This window comes from Nilaparvata lugens, chromosome 3 (assembly GCF_014356525.2).
Source record: "Nilaparvata lugens isolate BPH chromosome 3, ASM1435652v1, whole genome shotgun sequence".
Lineage (NCBI taxonomy): Eukaryota > Metazoa > Arthropoda > Insecta > Hemiptera > Delphacidae > Nilaparvata > Nilaparvata lugens.
Genome location: NC_052506.1, coordinates 36,545,004 through 36,567,671, shown reverse-complemented (window position 1 = coordinate 36,567,671; position 22,668 = coordinate 36,545,004). Strand labels below are relative to the sequence as shown.

Genomic DNA, 22,668 nt, shown 5'->3' with positions numbered 1-22,668 from the left:
CTTGAAGTGAGGTGAATTCAAATTAAATTCAAAAGTTCTTTGATGAAAGATTTTTGTACGAAGCTGACGTACAGTTAAGGAATTAGTGGTATTTCCTACATTAGGAGTTTTTCATTAAAAAAATAGAATTATCGTGAATAAAATTTATTTATTCCAGAAACTATTACAAACTATCAGGAGTTCGATCACAGGGGCTTGAAAAAATTAGATAAATTCACATTGTACAGACACTTTTATTCAGAGTCTGATTCGTCTTCAGAGCCACTTTCTAGTTCCTGAAGCCACGTTATAAATCGTTGGATCTGGAACAAGAGAAAGGTTTATTGAGAAACATTCAGTATTTGAATTGCAGAATGATAAGGTTAGAAGAACTCTAAGGGCCAGTGCACGTACGTCTGTAAAATACGGACATTAACGCTGATTAACAAATCAGCGTTAGTTTTACGGATTCATTTTTGTTCCACGAAGATCGGTTAGTTTTTTATCCCGATTAAGTTTTCCGGTTAACTAACCAAGATTTTAACGGTTTTACAATCTGGCAACACATTTAACCGACAGATGTTATTATTCAAATGCCACAAAATTGAGGTTATGTTATTGAAGCGGTAACCATTCAATAGGCATGCGCCATAATAATGTTCTGTCTGTCACTAGTGTCCAGTGCTATCTGCAGACGAACCAGATCGAAAACTAACCTCAAAAATCAGAATATAATTTTGAATGCTAATATTAGCTAAATACACTTCTCTATTTTATTAACGGATGAAATTCATGCATATATTTAGCTCATACTTTGAATTTTATAGTTTTTTTACCAAAAACTAATTTTAAGACGGCTATTAGTTGGTTCGGCGTTAGTTGGATTTAATTCCCCTTGAATGGCTTGTTAAAAATCTTTCACGTCGATTAGTTTAACAGGCGTTATTTTTCGATTTTCACCATTGTGCAACCAAATATTCTTCGTTTCAACTAATCTCTGTTAAAATGGTGCCAAATAATCAGAATTAAAAATTGTTTACGCCGGTTAGTTTAAACGGCGTTATCGCTTGAAATTTCTGTTTTGTGCAACCAAAATGCATCGGTTAGCACTAATCTCGATTAAATTATAGCATGTAATCGTGATTAAACGGAGGGTAAAAATATAATTGAGTAAACTGTCACCTAATTTCACCCACTTTTACGAATGGAATGTATGAATTCTCAAGTGTGAATTATTTATTTGAAAATATTGGTATCTTTGGTAGAATATTGTTGTAATTTTCAAGAAAAATATATCTCATCGGAAAAACTTGAAAATAAAAGCGAACAGTTCATTAATTTATTATCATTGTCACTACAAAAAGATCTCACTTAACAGTGGAATAAAACATTTTATTTTTCTCATTTCTTTCTTCAACTAAGCCTTCGTGTAAAGCACATTTGCAGTACCTAACTGAAAAATACTGAATTGAATAGAACCACTGGAGGAATAAAAAACTGTAATTTTTCAAATAAATTTATATCTTGTACATGGAGCAAAGCACGAAAAGCGTTACGATTGAAATATTGTTTAGAAGTATGGGTAGCATATCTGTTATAGTCTGCACACCACAAGAACATATTCACTTTATATTATATTGAATACATTGGATTCGATTTACAAATTCATATTTGAATATAATTCGAATTCGATAGAATCGATTCGATAAGTCTCGATCCACTTTCTCGTTGTTTGCAAATTCCTAAGAGGACTTTTTCGTGATGCATCAATGATATCAGTCAAATGATACTTACTTTGCTTCTGAGTACTTTAGCATGAGCGGTTTCACTTGATTGCTTGTACCACGACTCAATTACATCCGACTCCAGAAAGTCTTCATTGTACAGGTAATGCAGCAGCTTCATAGAAACATCACACAACATCGCATCTTCCTCACTCGCATCCTGAAACACCAACAATCAAATTATATTCTAATGAACTAATAGTCCGAATACTCTAAAGAAATGGATTTTTTTCGTTTGAATTTTTTTATCATACGTTGTTATCTTTCTTCATGATAGTGTAACTACCCTCCAATCGACATTATAGTCTTCAATTTCAGAAACTTATTGATTAAATGCATAATTTAATCAAATGCAGCATTCAAAATGTTATTAGCAGTTCGGTAGACCATTCAACTATGGAAAACTTAAAAGACGCATAATATTTTGTAAAATAGTTTACAGAACAAATAATCAAACACAAGAAAGTGTGCAGAATAATAAGTATATGAGTTGGTAAAATCAAGCTATACAATGATATTATGTATTGGGCTGATTTATGAAACCAGTTTATAATGATTATGCATTAATTCATTTAGGCACGGTTGCACAGAAGCCTATTGAAATTAACATGATTAAATGCCACAAGAACCAATCAGAAAGAATCAATTTTGAAAATAAAAAAACCTTTTTTTGAAAACCCCATTCTCTGAATGACATTTTAGAGGAAATTACGCAACTGTGCATGAGAAGTTGTCAAAACCTTAGTGTTAATACTGGCAATAAACATGCATACACATAGCATACCTCAATAGCTAACAAGCAATCTTTTTGAGACTCTTCATTTCTTATGTACTTCTTCATAATGGGATCGAAGAAAGACAGCTTTTTCTGTAGGAGTTCCCAATACGAAGCAACATTTGAAGCATCGCCAGCTGGTAGCCTCAGCACGGCTTTCATTACCAGGCAATTCAGTTCCCTCAATGTCACATTGTAAGCGTACCTGCACAAACATTTTTTGCAATATTGAGGATTACTCAAGTACTCAGTAAAGAAAAATCAGTAAATGTTATGATGGGAACGTTTCTCACTAAATTAAAATAGGCACATGGCTGAAAAATATAGGCGAGGGTGATCATGCGGTGATTATATGACATTGATAAGAAAGCGAACTCTCGTTTAAAAAATGTAATTATAACAACATCTATAGTGAAGTCCACGTTATAATGGCAGTGTTTGATTAGTAATGGTATTGCTATCCTTATCTATCATTCAACAAAGCGGATAGCGCTATCTCTTTCTCGCTTTGCTCTGTTGCCAGATCGTCTTTTAACAATGTAGCATTCATAACTAATTAACAAAATATTTCTTCTTAATTATGAAAATTCATCATGAAATTATTGAAAAATATAATTTCTTGGTCAATAAAATATATAATTAGTTATTTTAAACGAGAATGAACATTTAATATTACTTCAATAAACCTGTATCAGCTACCGTCTATAGAAGGCATTGACAAGACAGAGGATCGGCAACGTTGTTCTCCTATCTTTCTCCACTGCCATTATAACGTGGACCTCACTGTAGTGTTCTTAGAAGTTAATAGCATAATTATTCATTTAAGTATAGTATACATTAGTGAAGTTTCCTTGACTTCAAGAGAACTTGAAGGATCGATTTTACAGAATGCACGATTTTTGCAAACTTGAAGTCAAGTTTTCTTTACTTGACTCAAAAGTCTATACAAAGTAAAAATGGCTAATCTAAAAATACAAAACCTAATTAGTTTTGAGGTTTCCTTCTTCTTCATCAGCATTATACGTCTTCATAGGTTGGATTCAAGTTGAATGCAAAAGTCAAACATGTTCAACATCTTTTTGAATCAAGAAAAATTGAAAATTAAAAACTTTAAAAAAAGAGTTTACATTGGTATAAAGGATTCAAGTTTTTGTTAATGTAGTTTCTTATTCGTAGATTTTAGTTTAGATTAATAGTTTGTAGTTATAAATGTAAACCCTATTTTAGTTATTTATATTGACACCAATACGCTGTATCAAAGTTTTGCTTCGAACAGTTTCAAGCAATTTTTAATAAAAAATTCAATGAGATTCAATATAAAATTCAACAGCAAACATATTTTTACCAAAATGTTAATATATTACTATACCTTGATGAGTTTATTTCAAGAATAAGATTATCACAGGGCACTTTCTCCGAGTAACCTCTGATCAGAGAGTCAAGAACCTCTTGATAGAAAACTGAAATAACAAACATCAATCAATCCAAGTCAGCTCTCAAATACTTTACGTTTATAACAAAATTTCGTATTATCTAATTAATTTTGAATGGCACAGTACTTTGGAATTTACTAAGATATAATAATGAAGCTAATAATTGATAAATTTTTCACCTGTAACAGTAACAGAGTCAGAGCTACTTCTACAGCCTACTTCTTACCAAAACTCGTCCAATTTAGGCATCAAGAAGTTAAATTTCGATGTTTGATGAAAAGTCATCGGATTTATTTACAGCCCTCCAATTGAAATCATACGTTTTCCCAGCACGAAAGGCTATATTTTTCTACAACAAGAGTTATACTTTTTCCTGATTATTTATTATCACATTAAGAACAATTTTCAGAGGAATTAATGGAATGGAATTTAAACTAATTTCATACACTCCCATCTCTATCGATAGAGTCCTAGTAGGGAATTTGAATTAATGGAGTAATAGACTGTTATAGTAATAGCTAATGTCGATGAATAAAGTACCAATTACAATGAACTACCGAGCTATTTAATATAACCTACAAGTTTGAGGTAAAATTCGAGGGAACACTATCACAGCGACTGCAATTGTCGTACAGAAGCTAAGGAAAGTGTGGTTCTCAAACCAGTGACACCACAATCGCAAGGAAAATAATCGTAACCACAGCGCGCAACGCCATGTGGAAGTATCAGCGCCACTTCTATGCCTGCCAATGCATTCCGTATGCGCTGCGTTTGTAGTACCACAGAAGGAAAGCCCACATCCCACATGCGATTGTGGTTCGTCTGCATCAGCCCTCACTGTCATCCAAATTCAATCTCAACAAATTAATTGTCAAAGAACAATAGGAAAGTATGGTAATTGATATAGATTTGAACTCACTTTTAGTATCGTCCAACTCTTGGCCGATTTCATGCATACTCTCGTCATCACTATCGGAGGTGACTTCCCCCTCATAAGTCACCGTCCAATCAGAGACGGCGAAAAAGAGTCCACGCCCCCCGGCTTGCTTGTAGGTCAAGTCTTCTTCACACTCTGAGTCGTCGTCGCTGTCCACCGGACATGCATACGCATGCGCACCAACACACATTTGGTGTGCACCTGCAACAAAACATTTCACAACTACACTATAATCGCAATCGATACTGTTACAGTGTTTAGGGCAGTTTGCACAGTGGAAGCTCAAACTCAATTGAGTCAGCTGGTCGCTTAAATTCAAAATGAACCCAGGGTGGCCACCCATTTTAAAATAAAAAAAATCGTGAGTAATTCCCGGTTTTCCAGAGTAAAATTTCAAATTTTCCAGATATTTTACACCTAGATATTTAAACCCACTCAGTGATTGACAGTCCCTATCCACAAAATGAAGATTAGGCGGTTCACTCCTGTCAGTGTAGAAAAACGAATGAATTTTAATTCTAGGCATACCGTTTAACATTTCTGTAGGGGTGAAATTTATTTAGGGCGAGAAAGCCAAATAAATACGCTTTTTATTTAGAGTGAGTGTGCTGGTCAAGCCATGAATTTGCACAAAAGATACTGAGAGACCACATTCTGTTACAAGTTTTATTTCTTCCCAAGTAGAGTCAATAAAGACCAAAGCTGTATCATCAGCAAAAGAGATAGAACGACAGCCATTAATATTAATTTTCAGCAAGTCGTTTATGTAAATTAGGTATAATATTGGTGAGACAACTGTCCCCTGAGGTAGGCCAAACTCAGTTAGATTTACTCTGCTCGATTTTGAGACATTTGATCTATTTCGTAGATGGCCTTCAAAAAGTTTTAAAACTGGTCCACAGAAACCTATGTTTTCCAACTCTATATATATATATATATATATATATATATATATATAAATGGAATAATTATGATACCATCCCTCATCAGACTTTACTGAAGAGTTGGAAAACTTGTGTTTTTGTACCAAATCCAAGAACAAAGCTAATATTTTTTTTATTCATTTATAAGTTTTCAGACACAATTCTCACCAGACGAGACATTGCATCCTCAGTGGACTTCCTCTATTGAAAACCAAACTGATTTTCTGCTATGAAATTATGGTTCCTGAGATAATTATGAATACGGTGTTTTTCAATTTTCAAAATATTCTAGGTAAATTGCTGATTAAACTGATAGGACGATAATTTTCTGGATATTTTGTATCGCCTGATTTAAATTAAGGTACAATCTTGGCTATTTTGAAGTAGTATGGAGAATGACCAATCTTCAGACATTTATTCTATAATATTGACAATGGCTGTGCATAACAAATACTGTAAATACGTTTCAAGAGTTGAAAACAACTAGTTTAAATATTTCAAGGTGTTGTAAAATCAATATTACAAAGATTTAACTCGAGTAAAGAGGATATAATATGCTGAGCAGTAGTAAACTCACGAGAGTCAGGAGTGGATTGCAGCCGCAAGTCAGACAAATATTTGTCAGCATCGATGACAACCTGTGGGCCCAGAATGCAGCCATCCGAAATCGTCACTTTTGCTCCTATTCTACACTTTTCGCCAATAACAGAATAGCTTATATCAGAACCACTCTGGAAATGGAACACAATTGATTCATGATTTGATGTATTTGCATTTTTAAATATTTGGTGACAGATTTTTTTGAAAAATGTAGTGAACTTTTGCAATGCCAAAAATCCCCAGTGGTGACGACTAAGCAACAATTTTCGAAGGACCGCAGTTAATAAATAACTTGCGAAGTAAACAAGAAGCAAGTGTAGGAATCGTGATGGTAATTAACCAACTTTACAGCAGATCTAGAGCCAATGAAGTCTATCGCGCAGCATAGAGTAATCACAAGCTACAAACTAGGGTTCACTGGCAAAATGTTAAATAGCAATCTCTACCACCTCGAAAAAAGGGTTTTCCAATTTACAAAAATGGGAAGAGGTGGAGAAGTATGCGTTATGCAGAATTTTTTAAATTACATTGTCATTTTTTGTCATATACGACTTATGTATTGTATTGTATGTATTAAAAATCATAAGAATTAAGACTTTATGATAAGAAATATAATGACATGATTCGGAAACGGTTGACTCCGTGGTCACGCTGAAAAGCTATCACTTGGATGAGTTGAGAGTCTACTCCCATCGGACGGGTGATCACCTGCAAAGCCAACTCCGCTAAATATAATTAATGGGTTCGAAAATCGCTTCCTGGTGGTTCGGAACCCACCTAAAGCTGAACTCATTCCACATCTTCATCATCCTTCTCCTTACCCGCGCTCATGTGGGCATCATCCTCAGAAAAACAAAATTAAATAATTTAGTCAAGGTATTTTACTATTTATTCGAATTATAACAATTGAGAGCTCAATAACGACATCTCATACCACTTGCCATCTCAAAAAACTATTAATAATTATCACGTAATGTAAATGTGGGATATCATAATTGAATACCAAGTAAAAAAATAATATAGCCTACTCATAATTATTAATAATTTTATGTGAACTACTCACCTCAATAACAGCATTGTCAAATATGTAACATCCTATCAATTGCACATTACTTCCAACAGTGCAATTATTCCCGAGAACCGATCCTATGATAACAGTATTCTCACCTACGGAGCATTTATCACCAATAATCACATCTTGCCCAACGGAACATCCCCTACAAAGTCATAAATATTGGTTCAATCACAGATAAGAATGAGAATGTGGCGCTCAGAATTGTGTATTGTGTAAATTATTCTATTAGCCCTTCTTGAACTCTTTTTAATTATTAAAAAGTGAATATTAAAAAAAATTATTATTTTTGTAAAAAAAAATAGGTACTTCAATAGTCTATGTGTTTTCTGAATTCACATTCTATAATCCTAAGCTGGGTAGACTTTAAAAAACATAAATTCATTTATTGAAATTGGTGTTCGTGACATTAGGTATCATTAGTGTTAGTATACAACAATTTTTCATCAGAGATGTGAGAAAAACAATTAATGAACGAGCATTAGCGATTTCTCACTTTTGACTTACCGAAGGCCAAAGTCGTTGTCCGTCTGTGTGTATGTCCTACAATAACTTTAGAAATAATTTAATCAGTCAGCTTCAAGTTTTGAACACGTATTCTTCGAACTTTTTACAAGTTCGTTGGACAACAAAATTGACACACTCCTTTGACCTTTTTTCAGGATAAATGATATTGAAAGTGCATAAGAAAAAAAATTGTTTTGATTTATCATTTAGTCAGCTGAAGAAATCATTGCAGGCAATTACAACAGTTTTCCCATTCATTCATGACATCAGCTGAGGCTATTTGGAAGCTATCACACAGACTGACCTTCATGCGCTGACACATGATTTCAGCTGATTAATATATACAACAAAGATTACAATACAACAGTTCTTGAGCGAGTTCTCCAACCCATGGAGTCACTAGTTATTCCCTATGTATGAAATATTATCAAGCTCAAGAGAAAAATACTTACTTTGAAAGTGTTATATTTTTTCCTAGATAGACACTACGTTTGTGAAATGAGTATTTGTTGAAGACATCCGGTACAAGAGGATAGTCCAACGATGCAGGAGATCATTTCTAGACATAAATTATAAGGTAAATTACAAAAAACCAAGAATGATCGATAAATAGATTAATCGATTTAGAAATGAGAATGTAATAAGTGTAAAAGAGAATTTGATTTCAAAGTGGATTGTTTCACTTTCACTTCATGTCTAGTCAAGTTGTGAATTGTGAAACAAATAAAAAAGTTCAAGTCACAAATTAATGAGAATGTTCAGGAAATACAGAATGTGGATCAAGAATCAAGATGGCATTGAATGAACATAGTTCACAGCATTAATAAAACAAGTGCATTTCCAGAACAAATAACACCAGGAAATTGAATTAATTCTCGAAAGTTATTTCAAATGATAATTATATAATAACCAGAACATGAAAGGCCTATATCAAAATTTCACTATATTATTAGTACAGTAGTCAACGTACGTATTCAAGCCCTTCCTATCCGTAAAAACTTGAATTGAAATTATACAAAACACAACAATAGTTTCCAACGGATGTTTTCAAGACTCTACAATCTTCTCACCGTAAATGCTGCACGGACAATGACTATTTAATACCACTCCAACTAAATGCTACATTATTAATATTCTATAAAAACTGAAAAATAATTAGCTAAACTCACGTTATCGTCTGATAATCGGCCCACGATTCAACGGTAGCTGCATAGTTGGCCCCTTGCAGTAAGTGGCCATAGAGTGTGCTAGCTATGATCTCTTCATTCATCAAAAGTCCTCTAATAAAATCATCCATTGTTTGAAAGTCAAAATTATCGGAGAAAAGAGGAGGCACATTGTTGGAGCAGATGTAAACCCTTGTTTCGAGCAATCCGTGGCAGATGTCTATCGTATTTCCGCTCAGAATGATTTCCTGTGAAATTGGATAATTAGTTATATATTATAATAATTAGTTATGACCATATATTACTAGTCTAGATAGTGTGAAAAAACATTACTGTAAATACTTTTCACATGGCGAAAAATGCATAACTGTAAATTCATCATCAATAGCTTACAAACTACGAGATTGGAAACTGAGGACAGCAAAGTGCAACCAAAAATATTCCATAAATTATTACACTCCTCATCAGCTTATTATATGTTTCATAAGAAGTTTAATGGGTGATGAAAGGATTGCCAAATGTATATGGAGAGAAAGAATATACAATAGAAGAAGAAAAGGAAGGCCAAGGAATAGATGGACAGATGATGTAGAGCAGGATTTGAGAACGCTTGGAGTTCGAAACTGGAAAAGGCAGGCAGTCGATCGGGAGAGATGGAGAGGCTTTGTGAGGGAGGCCAAGGGTTGTAGCGACCTGTAGAGCTGAGGAGTAAGTAAGTAAGAAGTTTGATATACATATTATACAGTCACAAACCCACAACTTAATCCCTGGACCGATTCACCCCTTTCACAGCATCAAGTCGCTACTTTGCTTAGCAAAAACATTTAATCAACCAGCTGAGTTTTTGCCAGCTATTTGAGTAAAGAATCTAGCACACCGTAATTTTATAATAATAATCCCACAAATGGCTAGTATGGTGATAACAGCTGGTGATGTCACAAAATCTGTGAACAATACCCAGAACTGGGAAGCACCTGGCCCTGATGGAGTCCATAACTTCTGGATAAGAAGATTCTCCACTCTCCATGAGTTCATTGTTGTCAGCTTTTCAGCTTTCTTGAACCAGCCAGATAAGGTCCCTTCATATATTTCAAGAGGTGTGACATACTTGCTCCCAAAGGAAAAGAACTCTATAGACCCTGCCAAATTCCGACCAATCACGTGTCTTTGCACTCTTTATGAGACTCTAACATCCTGCATTACTGAGAAAATTTACTGCCATCTATTGGAGTACTGCTATGATCATGGAGTAAGCTATGCAAAAACAAAGGAATATCAATACAGCAGCATTCATTGACTACCAATAAGCCTTCGATTCTGTGCCACACTCATGGCTATTCAAAGTGCTCAGAATGTATAAAGGTGCGTACAGACTTTCGCTCTGCTCCGCAACCAAACGTCACTCGAGCAGAGCGATTGATGATCGACCGGGGAGCAAGAGTGGAACGCGAGAAGAGCTAACATCTCCCGTAACGTTCATGATCGGTGCGACTGCAGATCGGGGGCGGAGCGATTGCGGAGCGATGGCGACACGAGGGCGGAGCGTGCACGGAGCTGGTTGGAGGCGCGTATATCTGTACGCAGCTTAAGGTATATCCGGGAAAAACTCACTATTGAAACACCTGATGTCATCCTGGTCAACAGTGCTGCAGGTTGAGTGTTCAAGTGGGAGGATCACGAGCTCATGAATCCCAATAAGGAGGGGGATCTTCCAGGGTGATAGTCTGAGCCCATCTGTCACTCAATCCTCTTTCTGCTATCTTAAATGAGTCTGGGTATGGTTACAATATTAAAGGCTCTACTAACCCGCAGCACACATTGTCACATCTTATGTATATGGATGACATAAAGTTGTATGCAGCCAGTGAAAGACAGCTGAGGCACCTTCTGGCACTCACAGAAACGTTCTCTGCTGATATACAAATGTCCTTTGGCTTGAGTAAGTGAAAACATTGAGTTTTTTCAGAGGAAAAATTCAGTCAACAAATTTTTTATTGGAATCTGGGGGTGCATTTGATTGTATGACTGAGCTTGATGCTTACAAATACTTGGGGCTAATTCAGACCAAACGACTTAATCACAAATTACGTGAGAAAGTAACTAATGAGTATGTGAAGCGAGTGATAGCAGTACTCAATTCAAGGATTGATGGGAGGAGCACTTTCAAAGCAATCAACACCTATGCTATTCCTGTTCTTACATACACGTTTGGTGTTGTGAAATGGTCTGCTACAGAGTTGGAAAACTTAGCTCGCTCCACCAGTAAGCTTCTCACCAAATTCCGAATGCCTCACCCAACATCAGCAGTAGAGCGTTTGGTTTTGCCAAGAACTAAGGGCGGAAGGGGTATAACAGACATCCACAGAAGCTGCCACAAGCAGGTACAATCTCTCAATCTCTGCCCGCTTGGGTGCGCTGCAATCGATTCTGCTTCTGCCCGTTACGAAAACACAGCTTAAGTGAAGGGCTTATAAGTCCAGGACTTGAATTATTAATCAGGTCTCTTTCCGAGTCAAGAATTTATCAAAAATCGTTAAGTCCAAAACTTAAAACAGCGTGATTTTAAACTTAAATCCTCGACTGAGGTAGGTTTTAAAAGTAAATTCTAGACTTAAACTGACTAAACAAATTTCAGTTATTGTTTTGGGAGTAGATGAATAGCCAAATAAATGTCTTGGAATACGTGAATTATTTGGATTAGTACACCTAATTTCATAATTTATAGTTTGCAAGTCTATTTTGGAATAAAGTTCTATTAGAATTATGAGTAAAAAACTAACCTTATTTTACAACTGTGACATAACCTAAAAATTTTCAAAAAAATAATACAAGGATTTCATCTTCCAATGTGAATATTATTAATCAATGTCATATTCACTATATTGATAATAATAATAATAAAACAATAATGAATTATTATTCCAGTTTCTTCAAAACAAATATGTTTTCCAACTCAATAGCCTACTAAATTTTTTTATTCCAAAATCACTGGGATCATTGATCAATAATTATAGCATAACGTAAAATGAAATGTTCATTTATGTTTCAAAAAGTGAGGTTTTGCTTTGAATTGGCCTACAAATAAATCAAAACGTTTTTTCACAAAATAATTGTTACTAAATAGTTTGAAGAGCATGCTCATTTGAATTAGCTCGCTTCATTCAGCTGTTTTGCTATAATGTCAACAATACAACAGTACAATATTGAGAATTTTCCACATGATAATTTTCTTCTAGTCCTGGACTAGATTTAGACCCGAGCGTTCATTTTAGTCCTCGACTCTGCAAGTCCAGAACTTATAGATCCCGAGCTCGGAAACCTAAGTTGTAAACAGCAGGTAGAATTCTACAAAAATTACACCCCTGGCACATAAGAGCAATTTAGTTGCAACCCATTTCCCAAGAATAGCTGTAACTGAAGGGCATTCATTCCTTCTAACACAAAAGCTCCTTTGCTCTGTCCTCAGTATTCAGTAGTTCACTGCTTCAGTATCGAAATGGAATACGTTGAAGCAGCATATGCGACAGCTCTTATGTTCTAAATAGAACAGTTTTGCAGATGTAGTGTACTCAGTAGATTGGAAACGCTTGTGTTCTATTCCTCAGAGGAAGTTGCTCACAAAAAAGTTGCCAGTGTGAACAGGCTCTAACACATCTAGTCCCAACATTTAAGACCGTAGAAGAATAGTAGGGCAAATCTTCTCAAACACAAATTTTTGGACCATAAAATTTGAGATATTTGAATTTTCTAGAATGCTATCGCATTCTGCTTTTCATACTGAATCTCAAGAAATTTTATTTTTCTCCTACGACAAAATTTAAGCTTTATATCGTATTGTAGGTTGACATGCCAATCTGCTTCCAACTGCAAGGGACAATGGAGCTGTCTTTGTTTAAAAGGAATGAATGGCCTTTCGTTACAGCTATTCTTTGAAAACCACCTTTGAACTAAGTTGCTCTAGTGAGCCATGGGTGTAATTTTTTGTAGATTTCTATCAGCTGTTTTGCAACTTAGTTGCTCTTTGTGAACACACCCTTAAGAACGTGCTATGAAAACCATCAGGATATTTCTCACCTAACTTATCTTCAATAAATATTTTCAAATTACCTTTCATAATAGTTGTTGCAATAGGATTACATTTATATTTGTTGCAGTAGCAGAGTTGAGATATAAAATTTGTTCAAATTTATTTCATGAAAAATAATTTTTCAACTTATGAGACCAAGAGAAATCGTCCACTTCAATGTGGCTCTTATTTTTGTTTAATTATGCATTAGATATTCTGTTGTTTTTTCAAGCCATAAATCATTAATCATTCGGTCATCAGTGAAAGAAAAATAATAAATCAAACGGAGAACGAATAGGAACTATGTAGTCCTACCTTTCCCCCCCCCTAACTTTTTAAATTTGTATTTCCCCTCATAAGTGTATAAGCCTAAGTACTTCTCATCTAAACAAGAAATATTTTAAAGTAGTATTCAAGATTGTCTAATCGCTTTTATCTGCAACTAAATGATTTATCCGAAGATTAACTTACCATTGGTATTTCCACTTTCTTTTTTGTAGATGACTTATTTTGCCATAAGATACGATTTGTGGTGGAATCCATGATGTAAGTAGTATCATGACTGGAATGATATCTTCTATTACCTCCATCTTTGAATAGCACTGTCATTGCTAGCGTCTGTCCTGCGAGATCCAACTTCCTAAACTCGCTGGTACACAAAAAGTCAATTATTACTACAAAGGCAAAATAATTGAATTTTCAATTTCTTAAATATTCTAATTGATTACTGAATATTATTCATGAATATTTTATATTACGGTAGTGAATCGTACAATTTTAGACAAGGCGATTCTTGGCAAGATAGTCTACAAAAAGTTGTTGAAGATCGGAAAAAATTGTTTGGTGAAGTAAATAAGGTTGAACAGATAGAGACACAGAAAACAGAACTCAATTGCTGTACATTGAACACTTTTACTTTTGCTAGTAAAAATAGAATAACAAAATGAAAATATTGGAATCTCGACACATATTTATTTATAGAGGAGCAGCTTAATATCCATTTAGCTATTTAATTGTAATTCGAGACTCCGAATATATTTATTTACAATTTTCAATTTCCACTGAGTCTAACAAGACCCATAGTGGTGCAAAAACAAAAAATAGCACTGTACATGAATAAACATAATGTAAAACTAAAATTATAATAGATGAGTAGGCTACAGTGAAAATGTGCATTACACTAAAAACAATATGGAGATAGCTATAGAGAAATGAAGATGAAAAAGTCATGAAGTTCGTTATCCTTATGCAAAACGCATAATCAACATTTCTTAAGTATGTCATTTTAAAAAGAAACACAACTTCTCCTCGCTACCAGCCATAAGTTAATACCCAGAAGCAAGAGCTAGGTGTCGGTGCACTCTCATTCCAAATAGTGATAAAGATGGGGAAAGGATAGAGGATGGTAGAGCATTCCATTCAAGCGAAGTCGTAACACAGAACAAAGCTCCGAATATTGCCGTTCGGTGTTGAGGTAACTGAAGAAGCGGTGAGACCGAGTATCCCTTTGATAAACCTCTGTGAAAAGTACAAGTCTTTCTGGCAAATATTGCGGACCAGTACCTCCCACAATCAGTTTGTAAGTTTGGCATAGTATAAAATACAACCGTCTCTGTTCTAATTTTAGCCAATCAAGTTCTTTGTAAAGGGGTGTTACGTGATTATTCCATCGAGCATCAAAAACAAAACGCAGAGCATAGTTTAATGCCATTTGAAGCCTGCTATTGAGCCCTCCAGAAACACCATTGTACACCATCGAACAATAATCAAAATGGGAAAGAATAAGCGCCTGGACCAGAGTCCTCCTCACTCCCACCGGCAAAAATCTCCTCAACATTTTTATTTGATGCATCCCTGCAAACACTTTTCTCAATACAGCATTCACATGAACCTCACAAGTGAGTGCGTTGTCAATCAGCATGCCAAGCAACTTGATCCAATCATCATACAAGAGTTCCACTCCGTCCAAGGTTACAGATTGTAAACCAATCGCTCCTTGCCTAATTCGTCTTTGTGAACCGATAGCAGTGCATTTCGTTTTTTGTGTATTCAAAGACAGGCAATGCAATCGAGCCCACACAGAGAGTGAAGACACATCCAGGTTCATCCGCGTGACAGCCTCCACACAATCATCCCGGTTAAAGTGCTTATAAAACACTAGATCGTCAGCAAACAGGTGAAATGAAGAATGAGCAATGATCTCAGTTATGTTATTTATGCAGATGGAGAAAAGAAGAGATCCAAGTACAGATAGTGGGACAATAGTGAGACAAAGTACAATAGTGGGACAAAGAGACCAAGAGACTGGAACGTGCAGAGCAGGGAGAGTGATTGAAGTTCCTAGAATATGGAACTATGGAGGATGCAGTCACATTGTCTCCAGCTGAATAAGGCCAGGCATACTCTCCGTCTACTTATTAATCCATACAAGTTTCTGGATAATACACGATCATTCTTTGGAAGCTTGATTGACAAGTAGTAAACGAGGAAGATTCTCTAGAATGGTCTTAAAAGGTCCTACGTAGTATTTAATGGGGACAACTTTGACATGTGAGTGTTGTATTGTATTACAATTGTGATATATTATATTATTGTATTATATTAATTGTGATTGATTTAATTCAATTTAGAAGTATTTTTTCAATTTAAGAATGATTTTTGTGTTCTGAATTTTAAATTGAGTGTGTAATTGAAGAATGTTAAGTGACACATAACCTAGCTACATTTGGACTGTTGTATAAATTAGAATTGGAACCGTTTTGGGCGTATAAGCCTGTGGTACTTTTCTGTAAGTTGTGTAATTCTCATTGATTAAATAAATAAATAATGAATAGGCTACTATTAAAGTATTGTATTGTACGGGGGTCATTTTTATTTCAACCTCAAATTGGCCAAAAATGGCCATAATGGTCTTGAGTTTGAGGTAAAGGCATGCGTTTCTAGTAGGTAGTGGCCAAGTCAGGTTTCTATGGTGGGTGATTGAAATTATCCAGATTTGCTGGAGACGCCGTTTGATTGCACCAGCATTGTGAAGCCAGGTTGTCATGGATCACAACGATTCTAAAAGTAATTTCAAATTACGTCTCAAGTTTTCCGACATCATTCACGCTCAATAACATCTTTCATAACCTTTCCCACGTAAACTTGAATAATTCTTGGTTAGATTTATGCTCAACTATTGCCTAACGCTTTACAACTAGCACTTGGCGGGAGTCTCAAGTGGTACGGGGTCTATAACTCTACGCAGCGATCATAGAGGGCGTTTGTTGGAGATGACAAGCTGTTCAGCTATGTCAAAATCACCCCCTCCCGCGTGTTTGTCACTTATTATATGTGATCGGAGTTTGATTGAAAAATGGCCCTTTTACATCTATACCCAAGTATTGAGTTTACAGTGAATGAAGACAAGCGGCGAATCTGCCGGTGAGCGGACCGTGAAAGTGTAGTGAAATCTGTTTATGTAGTATTCGAGTTCTATGAAGTCTAAAGGTGTGATTGTTTGTGAAAATCAGTGTTTGATAATTTCGTCATAAAGAGGAGAAATTGCAAAGTTTATTCCGATCGAGTGTTAATAGTTTATTTTGAATTGAGTATTAGCTGATTGTACTGTTGTAACACTTAATTTTGTAGTAAGTCTTACAAACAAATATTAGTGTAATAGGTAATATTGTTATCGATAACTTTATATCTGCTTTGTTTTATCTGTGCCATGAACTCCATAATTATTCTGTTCTATATTGTACATTGTTTTTGTTTTGGAATAAAGAAATTGAATTGAATTGAACTATTACATTGAAATGTAAAATTGTGTCAAGAAAAATTGTTTTTCTTAATTAAGGACTTTCTAGTATGAAAAATATTATTCGGTGGGTGAAAGTGAAAATTTTTAGTTATTGAACTTTTCACCCCATTATAACCCAAAAGGTTTTGTTCACTTATAGGAAATGACATTGGGTTTTACGGCAAGGCGGAACATACAGAATCTCTGCCAAAAAAGCCATAAGCATAGTAAAAATACTTAAATTTAATTTAGTCAATAAATTATAGTCAAATTGTCATTTGTAGTTTCACTCTACTAAATCCTGAACGCACCCTGCTAAGAATGGCACAATACATTTGTTAACAGTGATTATTGTAATGTTAAAATTCATTAATAAACTCGTCTGGTGGTTTTGTGCAGCGATCAGATAAATTATTTTTAATAGAGTTCATAAGAGTTTATATTTGCAACATTCAACTGGTAGGCAACTATAGTAGCAGTCGTTAAATAATTTTTGGAACCTTCAACATAAAGATCCTTTCTTCCCCTTTAGCAAGAGTTCAGCTAAAATGGTTATCTCTAAAAATCGCTTCACATGAAAAGAGCTATATTATGACAATCTATGGAAACATTGTATTTGACAGTGGTAGTTTTAGCAACGTTTTAGTACAAAAAGAGTTATAACCTCCTACCATGTAAGACGACCACATAAAAAACTGCATTAAAAAATAGAGAAAGTCTGATCAACAATAATGATTGATAAATGTTGGTACTCACCTGTGTTTTTTCAACATTGATTCATAATTGAGATTTGCGATAAGAAATCCACTGACAAGAATGAAGTCCTTGCGGATGAGGGCTTTAGCATCCAGGTCACGCATGGCATCTCCTACTGACCGACAGCCCTCCGAAACAATCACATTTATTGTCAAATCACCCCATTCTCCATCACTAAAAACACGTTTAAACATCAATTCTCATAAAATGAAAATCAAAGACTTCTGGTCATTTATTGAAACACTCTAAAATGTAGAATATTTATATTTATGTTACAAATGAAACTGATCTAATAACATTGGTAGATCAAATACCAAGGCAATCGTTGTTATTTTTCCTTCCAAATTTAGGTGATGACATAGTCCAAAGATGAGGTTAGGCTATGTTTCTTTCACTTGTCCAATTTTCAGTAAGAATTAATGATCAATGATTAATAGCATAACGTAAAAGGAAATGTCTATTCATGTTTCAAACGTTAGATTTTGGTTTTAAATGGCAATATGCTATTATTATTAGAAATTCCATACTAAACACAGAACAAAAACAAAAAAAATCAACTGCGATTGCGCATTACGATTGAATACATCAATTAACATTACAACAATAGAATATTTTATAAATTCTCCCTTGTTTACTGCTTTATAACAATAAAATATGTTGAATATCTCTCATGTTTACTGCTTCAAGTCCTGGACTCAAAATAAGTCTAGGACTTGATACATTCTGGCGTTAAACGCCCTACCTTGGAAAGCCAATTTTCTCACACCATAGTTTAAAGCCGGATAAAGTCTAGAGCTCGGATACCGGCTCTAAATTTTAAATTTGAATAGATTAAAAACAAAATTCAATAAAAAATTACAATCAATAAGCTCTAAAACTGTAAAATATTGAGCTATTTCATCAACAATACAAACATAGCGTTATAATGAAGTAATAATTTCACCATGAAGGATTTTAAAAAAAATCTTTCACAATCTTTAATTCAATATTAAAAGAGTTGTATTTCTATATACATTCACAATTCATTGTAAATAATTTACCGTTAGTTCATATCACTTAACATTCAACTTAGCCGGGCTCGAATCTCAGCCCGAGCAAGATATTTTTCTCGAACCAATCCTGTGTTCGGATGGATACGTTAAACCGTCGTTTCAGGCTGTCTAAGAACAGCCATTTGGTGATGTCAGTACCTAAGGTGCAACATGAATCTCTGAAACCAGACCTGAGCCAAACATGTCACACGGTAGGCTATTATTAGTATTTCTTTACATTTTATCACTGTAATTTCCACAGTCCATTTTTTAGTAATGTAATGAGTAATTAGGATTAATAGAGAAAATGGCCTACTTACTTGACAAATTGTTTTACTTGTTGAGGAAATGTTGCACAGAACAATAATACTTCATTGACTCCGCCAGCAGATAAACTTTGTAGCGTGTAATCCAGGAGAGGACGATTTGCTAAAGACAGCAAGCACTGAAATCATATTCTATGTTTGATTCCGTATTTTTTTACAGAATTGACTAGCTGGATTGAGTAACTATAAGACTACGCCATAAGGTAAGAAAAATTAATACATTAGGGATCTCCAAATCCAAATCACTAGTAATAATATTGATATGAAAGGCTCAAATTACAGAGAACTTTTTACAACCTAAACTCCCATTGAACGGCTGACCGATTGAGGTCAACTTCAGCCTCCAGTAAGACTTGATGCACATTCTTTCAAGATGTTAACAAATTGCTTTTTATGGCTAGAAAGGTTTTAGCTATAACTAATTAAGTAACGGGTCCAGAATAATAATGTAATTCCTCTAATGTTAGCACTGTGATGGTAAGTAGGCATTAAGAAAAGAAAACAATAATTGTATTCCTGAAATTTGATACAGCTTATGCAGCAATGCAGGAGTTGGTCTATCTACAATTCATTATCTGCAGACAAAACATTTTAATATGAAGAGAAGAAATTCTAAACATCATAACAATAAATCATAAGGGTATGATAAATTTGATATCACAACATGTTTAATAAAATCAATCTCTCAATACATAAGGTAATACCTGAGGTATCTATTAAGTTGTATCCAGGATGTAATTTCAACACCTGCCACAAAGTAAAACATCCTATTTCACCATTTCAAAAGTTCTGCAGTAAAAACTTTTGATTCCATAGTTAATAGTTGCATTAACAATCAGTGGCATATCCAGGAGATATGGGGATGTATTCTCCCCCCACCCCCGTAATAAGAACCAAATATTTTCGTGGCACATTCAGCCACTACTCAGCTTCTAATGACAGATTTTCTTCATATTATATTGAAAAACATCAAAGAGATGAGAGAATAGAACAATGATAATTATGAAACTATGAGCTAGACAGTAAGCGGTCTAGTACGTATGAACTAAGATAACAGAAAAATAAAAAGATAAGCACTTTAAAGTGAGTTAATTTTGTTACTTTTCACCATCTACTATATTATTTCAATGTAGCTTATATTGTTTTAGTTGATCATAGTTTATTCATGCATGTGGTTGAGAAGGATGGCTGCCCATAGAAGTTCATATACTTAAAAAATGCACCAGCAGTTTCTTCTAGAGAGTACCCCCAAAATTTCCCAGTTATGATCAACGGGGGTAGTTTTCACCGTGGACAGGAGGAATACATCCCCCAATACCTGGGAACATGGTTTGATCCCACTCCCTCCCCCGAAACAAATCAAAGTTCAAGAAGTAAGGTGAAAATTAGAAAATTTTTAAAATAAATTGAGAATAAATCAAGTTGAAACTAAACCTATAATGTTAATGTTTGTATAAAAATTGGAACCAAATTTACGCTAATGTTATGATCCTCCCATTTTTCTTTTTTATACACCACTGTTAACAACATGTCTTGTCACTAGAAGATGGTGAAATGAAAGAAGGTGCGTGGTTCAGAGACACCAAAGCTTTATCACTTTCCGGTGCTTTGAACTATGTTCTTTCTATGGAAAAAATAACAGGCGTCATAATACAAGCGTTGTAGTTCAATTTTTCAATTGAAGATAAAAAGAAGAAGAGCAAGATAAGATACTCTCAGACAGAGCTGTTTGGGAGGCACTTGGGCCGCGGAATCAAACATAAAAACCTATATAAATCGATAGGGGAGGTCAAGACGAGTTCAATGCATGGATGGCATGCATCACATTGATGTCGGTTTCAAAGGATTAGCTGCACAAATCAGCTTCAGTATTAATTTATGATAAGAGTTTTTCCCTTCTTACTAATCCAATAGTTAAGTCAGTTTCCAAAAACGTGAAACTTGGGACATCTAAGCAATTTTGCCCTACATCTACATTCGGATATCCAGTAAGTATATCCTATAGCATCGGGCATATGTGAAAACATGAGTATCATTCCCATGATACGTGAGTATTATTCGAGTAGGCTTAGACAGATTTTTTACTTTTTATTTACTGTTGAATCACTTGTATTTTGTATTCCTTGCTTAATTCTAACATTAATCTAAATCACCTTTGTCTCAATGTTTTAGTAGTAAATAATTTGATTACTTTAAAGATGGAATCAACTGTGATAGCCTGCAGCAACGCAGGTGCATCGGTGCATGGTGAATTGAATTGATAATTATTACATGATTGTGTATGGGACAATAGATTTATTAATATCAATGTTTTTTTATACAAGGCATCTGCATCGATTTCAACTTCTGATATTAGTTTAGTATTGCTGTACAATAATATTATTGTGCTGTGGTTAAAATACTATTTGGAATAATACTAGTAATAATTAAAAACTTAAATTGCAATATGTTATAAAAAGTGTTACTTACAGGAGAAATTATTTTTGAAAAAGGTACGAAATTATCATTGAAGGAATCAGCAAAAACGACAGCTTGAACGACATCGTCTTTCAGGGTTCGTTGTGATTGATTTTTAGACATTATTTTATTCTCTATCTGTTAATACTCAAATATTCCTTGAAAAATATAACCTATAAAAAATCAAAATCGACCATAACCTTATTTCACAGTTTACAAAGGATAAAATGCAAAGCCTGTATGATTGCGGTGAAGCATAAGTTAATAGAGCATAGAAGTAGCGCATTCTGTCTTTAATCAACAGTATGATTAAAATATAAATTCTACGTCTTAATGTTCGACTATTCTTAAATTTTATCGAAATTAATTTATTCACGTTATAAAGCCTTATCTTATAGCCTTATTGACATTGATTTGCTATAGGGAGGTCCACGTTTAATGACAGTTTTTGATCAACTTTGGTTTTGCTATCCTTGTCTATCATTCGACAAAGCCGGTATACTATCCTTTTCTAGGTCCACAACGATGACAATTATGTTTTTGACAGTGTAGAAATATAATTAATTAACGCAGAGAATCGGCATCGCTATTCTTCTATCTTTATCCACTGCTATTATAAGGTGGACCACACTATATAATTGTCTGTCAATTGATTAGCTGCCATTGTCTGGCATTCAACAGAAGGTAGAATCCTTTCCCAGAACTAGGTTATCCCGGGTCTTACCTCTTACTTACTTATTCACTTACTTCCCAGGAATGTGCGACTTTATTAAACTATTATTTCCTCTTCTGTTTTACTTTCCTTGCCCTATTACCATAGGTAAGGAAAGTATTGCTTTACCTTGTACAGGGTACAAGGTCCCCTGAGTCCAAAAAACATGATTTTTGGGTGTGTGTGTCTGTGAACACGATAAATCCATTCCTAATTAACCGATTGACTTGAAATTTTAAACTCAAGGTCCTCATACCATGAGGATCCGACAATAAGATATTCAATAAAATTCAATTCAAAAGGGCGTATAATTACTAAAAAACCATGTTTTGAACGGGTTTCTCGAAAACGGCTCTAACTATT

General features: G+C 34.6%; 1 protein-coding gene across 1 annotated transcript; it reads right to left on the bottom strand.

Moving 5' to 3' along the window:
* Positions 1-128: 128 nt before the first annotated feature.
* LOC111055662 (translation initiation factor eIF-2B subunit epsilon) lies at positions 129-21,814 on the bottom strand. Its single transcript, XM_022342907.2, is given in 14 exon segments — positions 129-302; positions 1,774-1,923; positions 2,548-2,743; positions 3,908-3,998; positions 4,891-5,109; positions 6,409-6,562; positions 7,495-7,648; positions 8,463-8,544; positions 8,547-8,569; positions 9,180-9,424; positions 13,714-13,891; positions 17,780-17,953; positions 19,131-19,255; positions 21,606-21,814. Coding segments are annotated over 14 exon segments (1,971 nt in total). The 5' UTR covers positions 21,717-21,814; the 3' UTR covers positions 129-233.
* Positions 21,815-22,668: the final 854 nt, after the last annotated feature.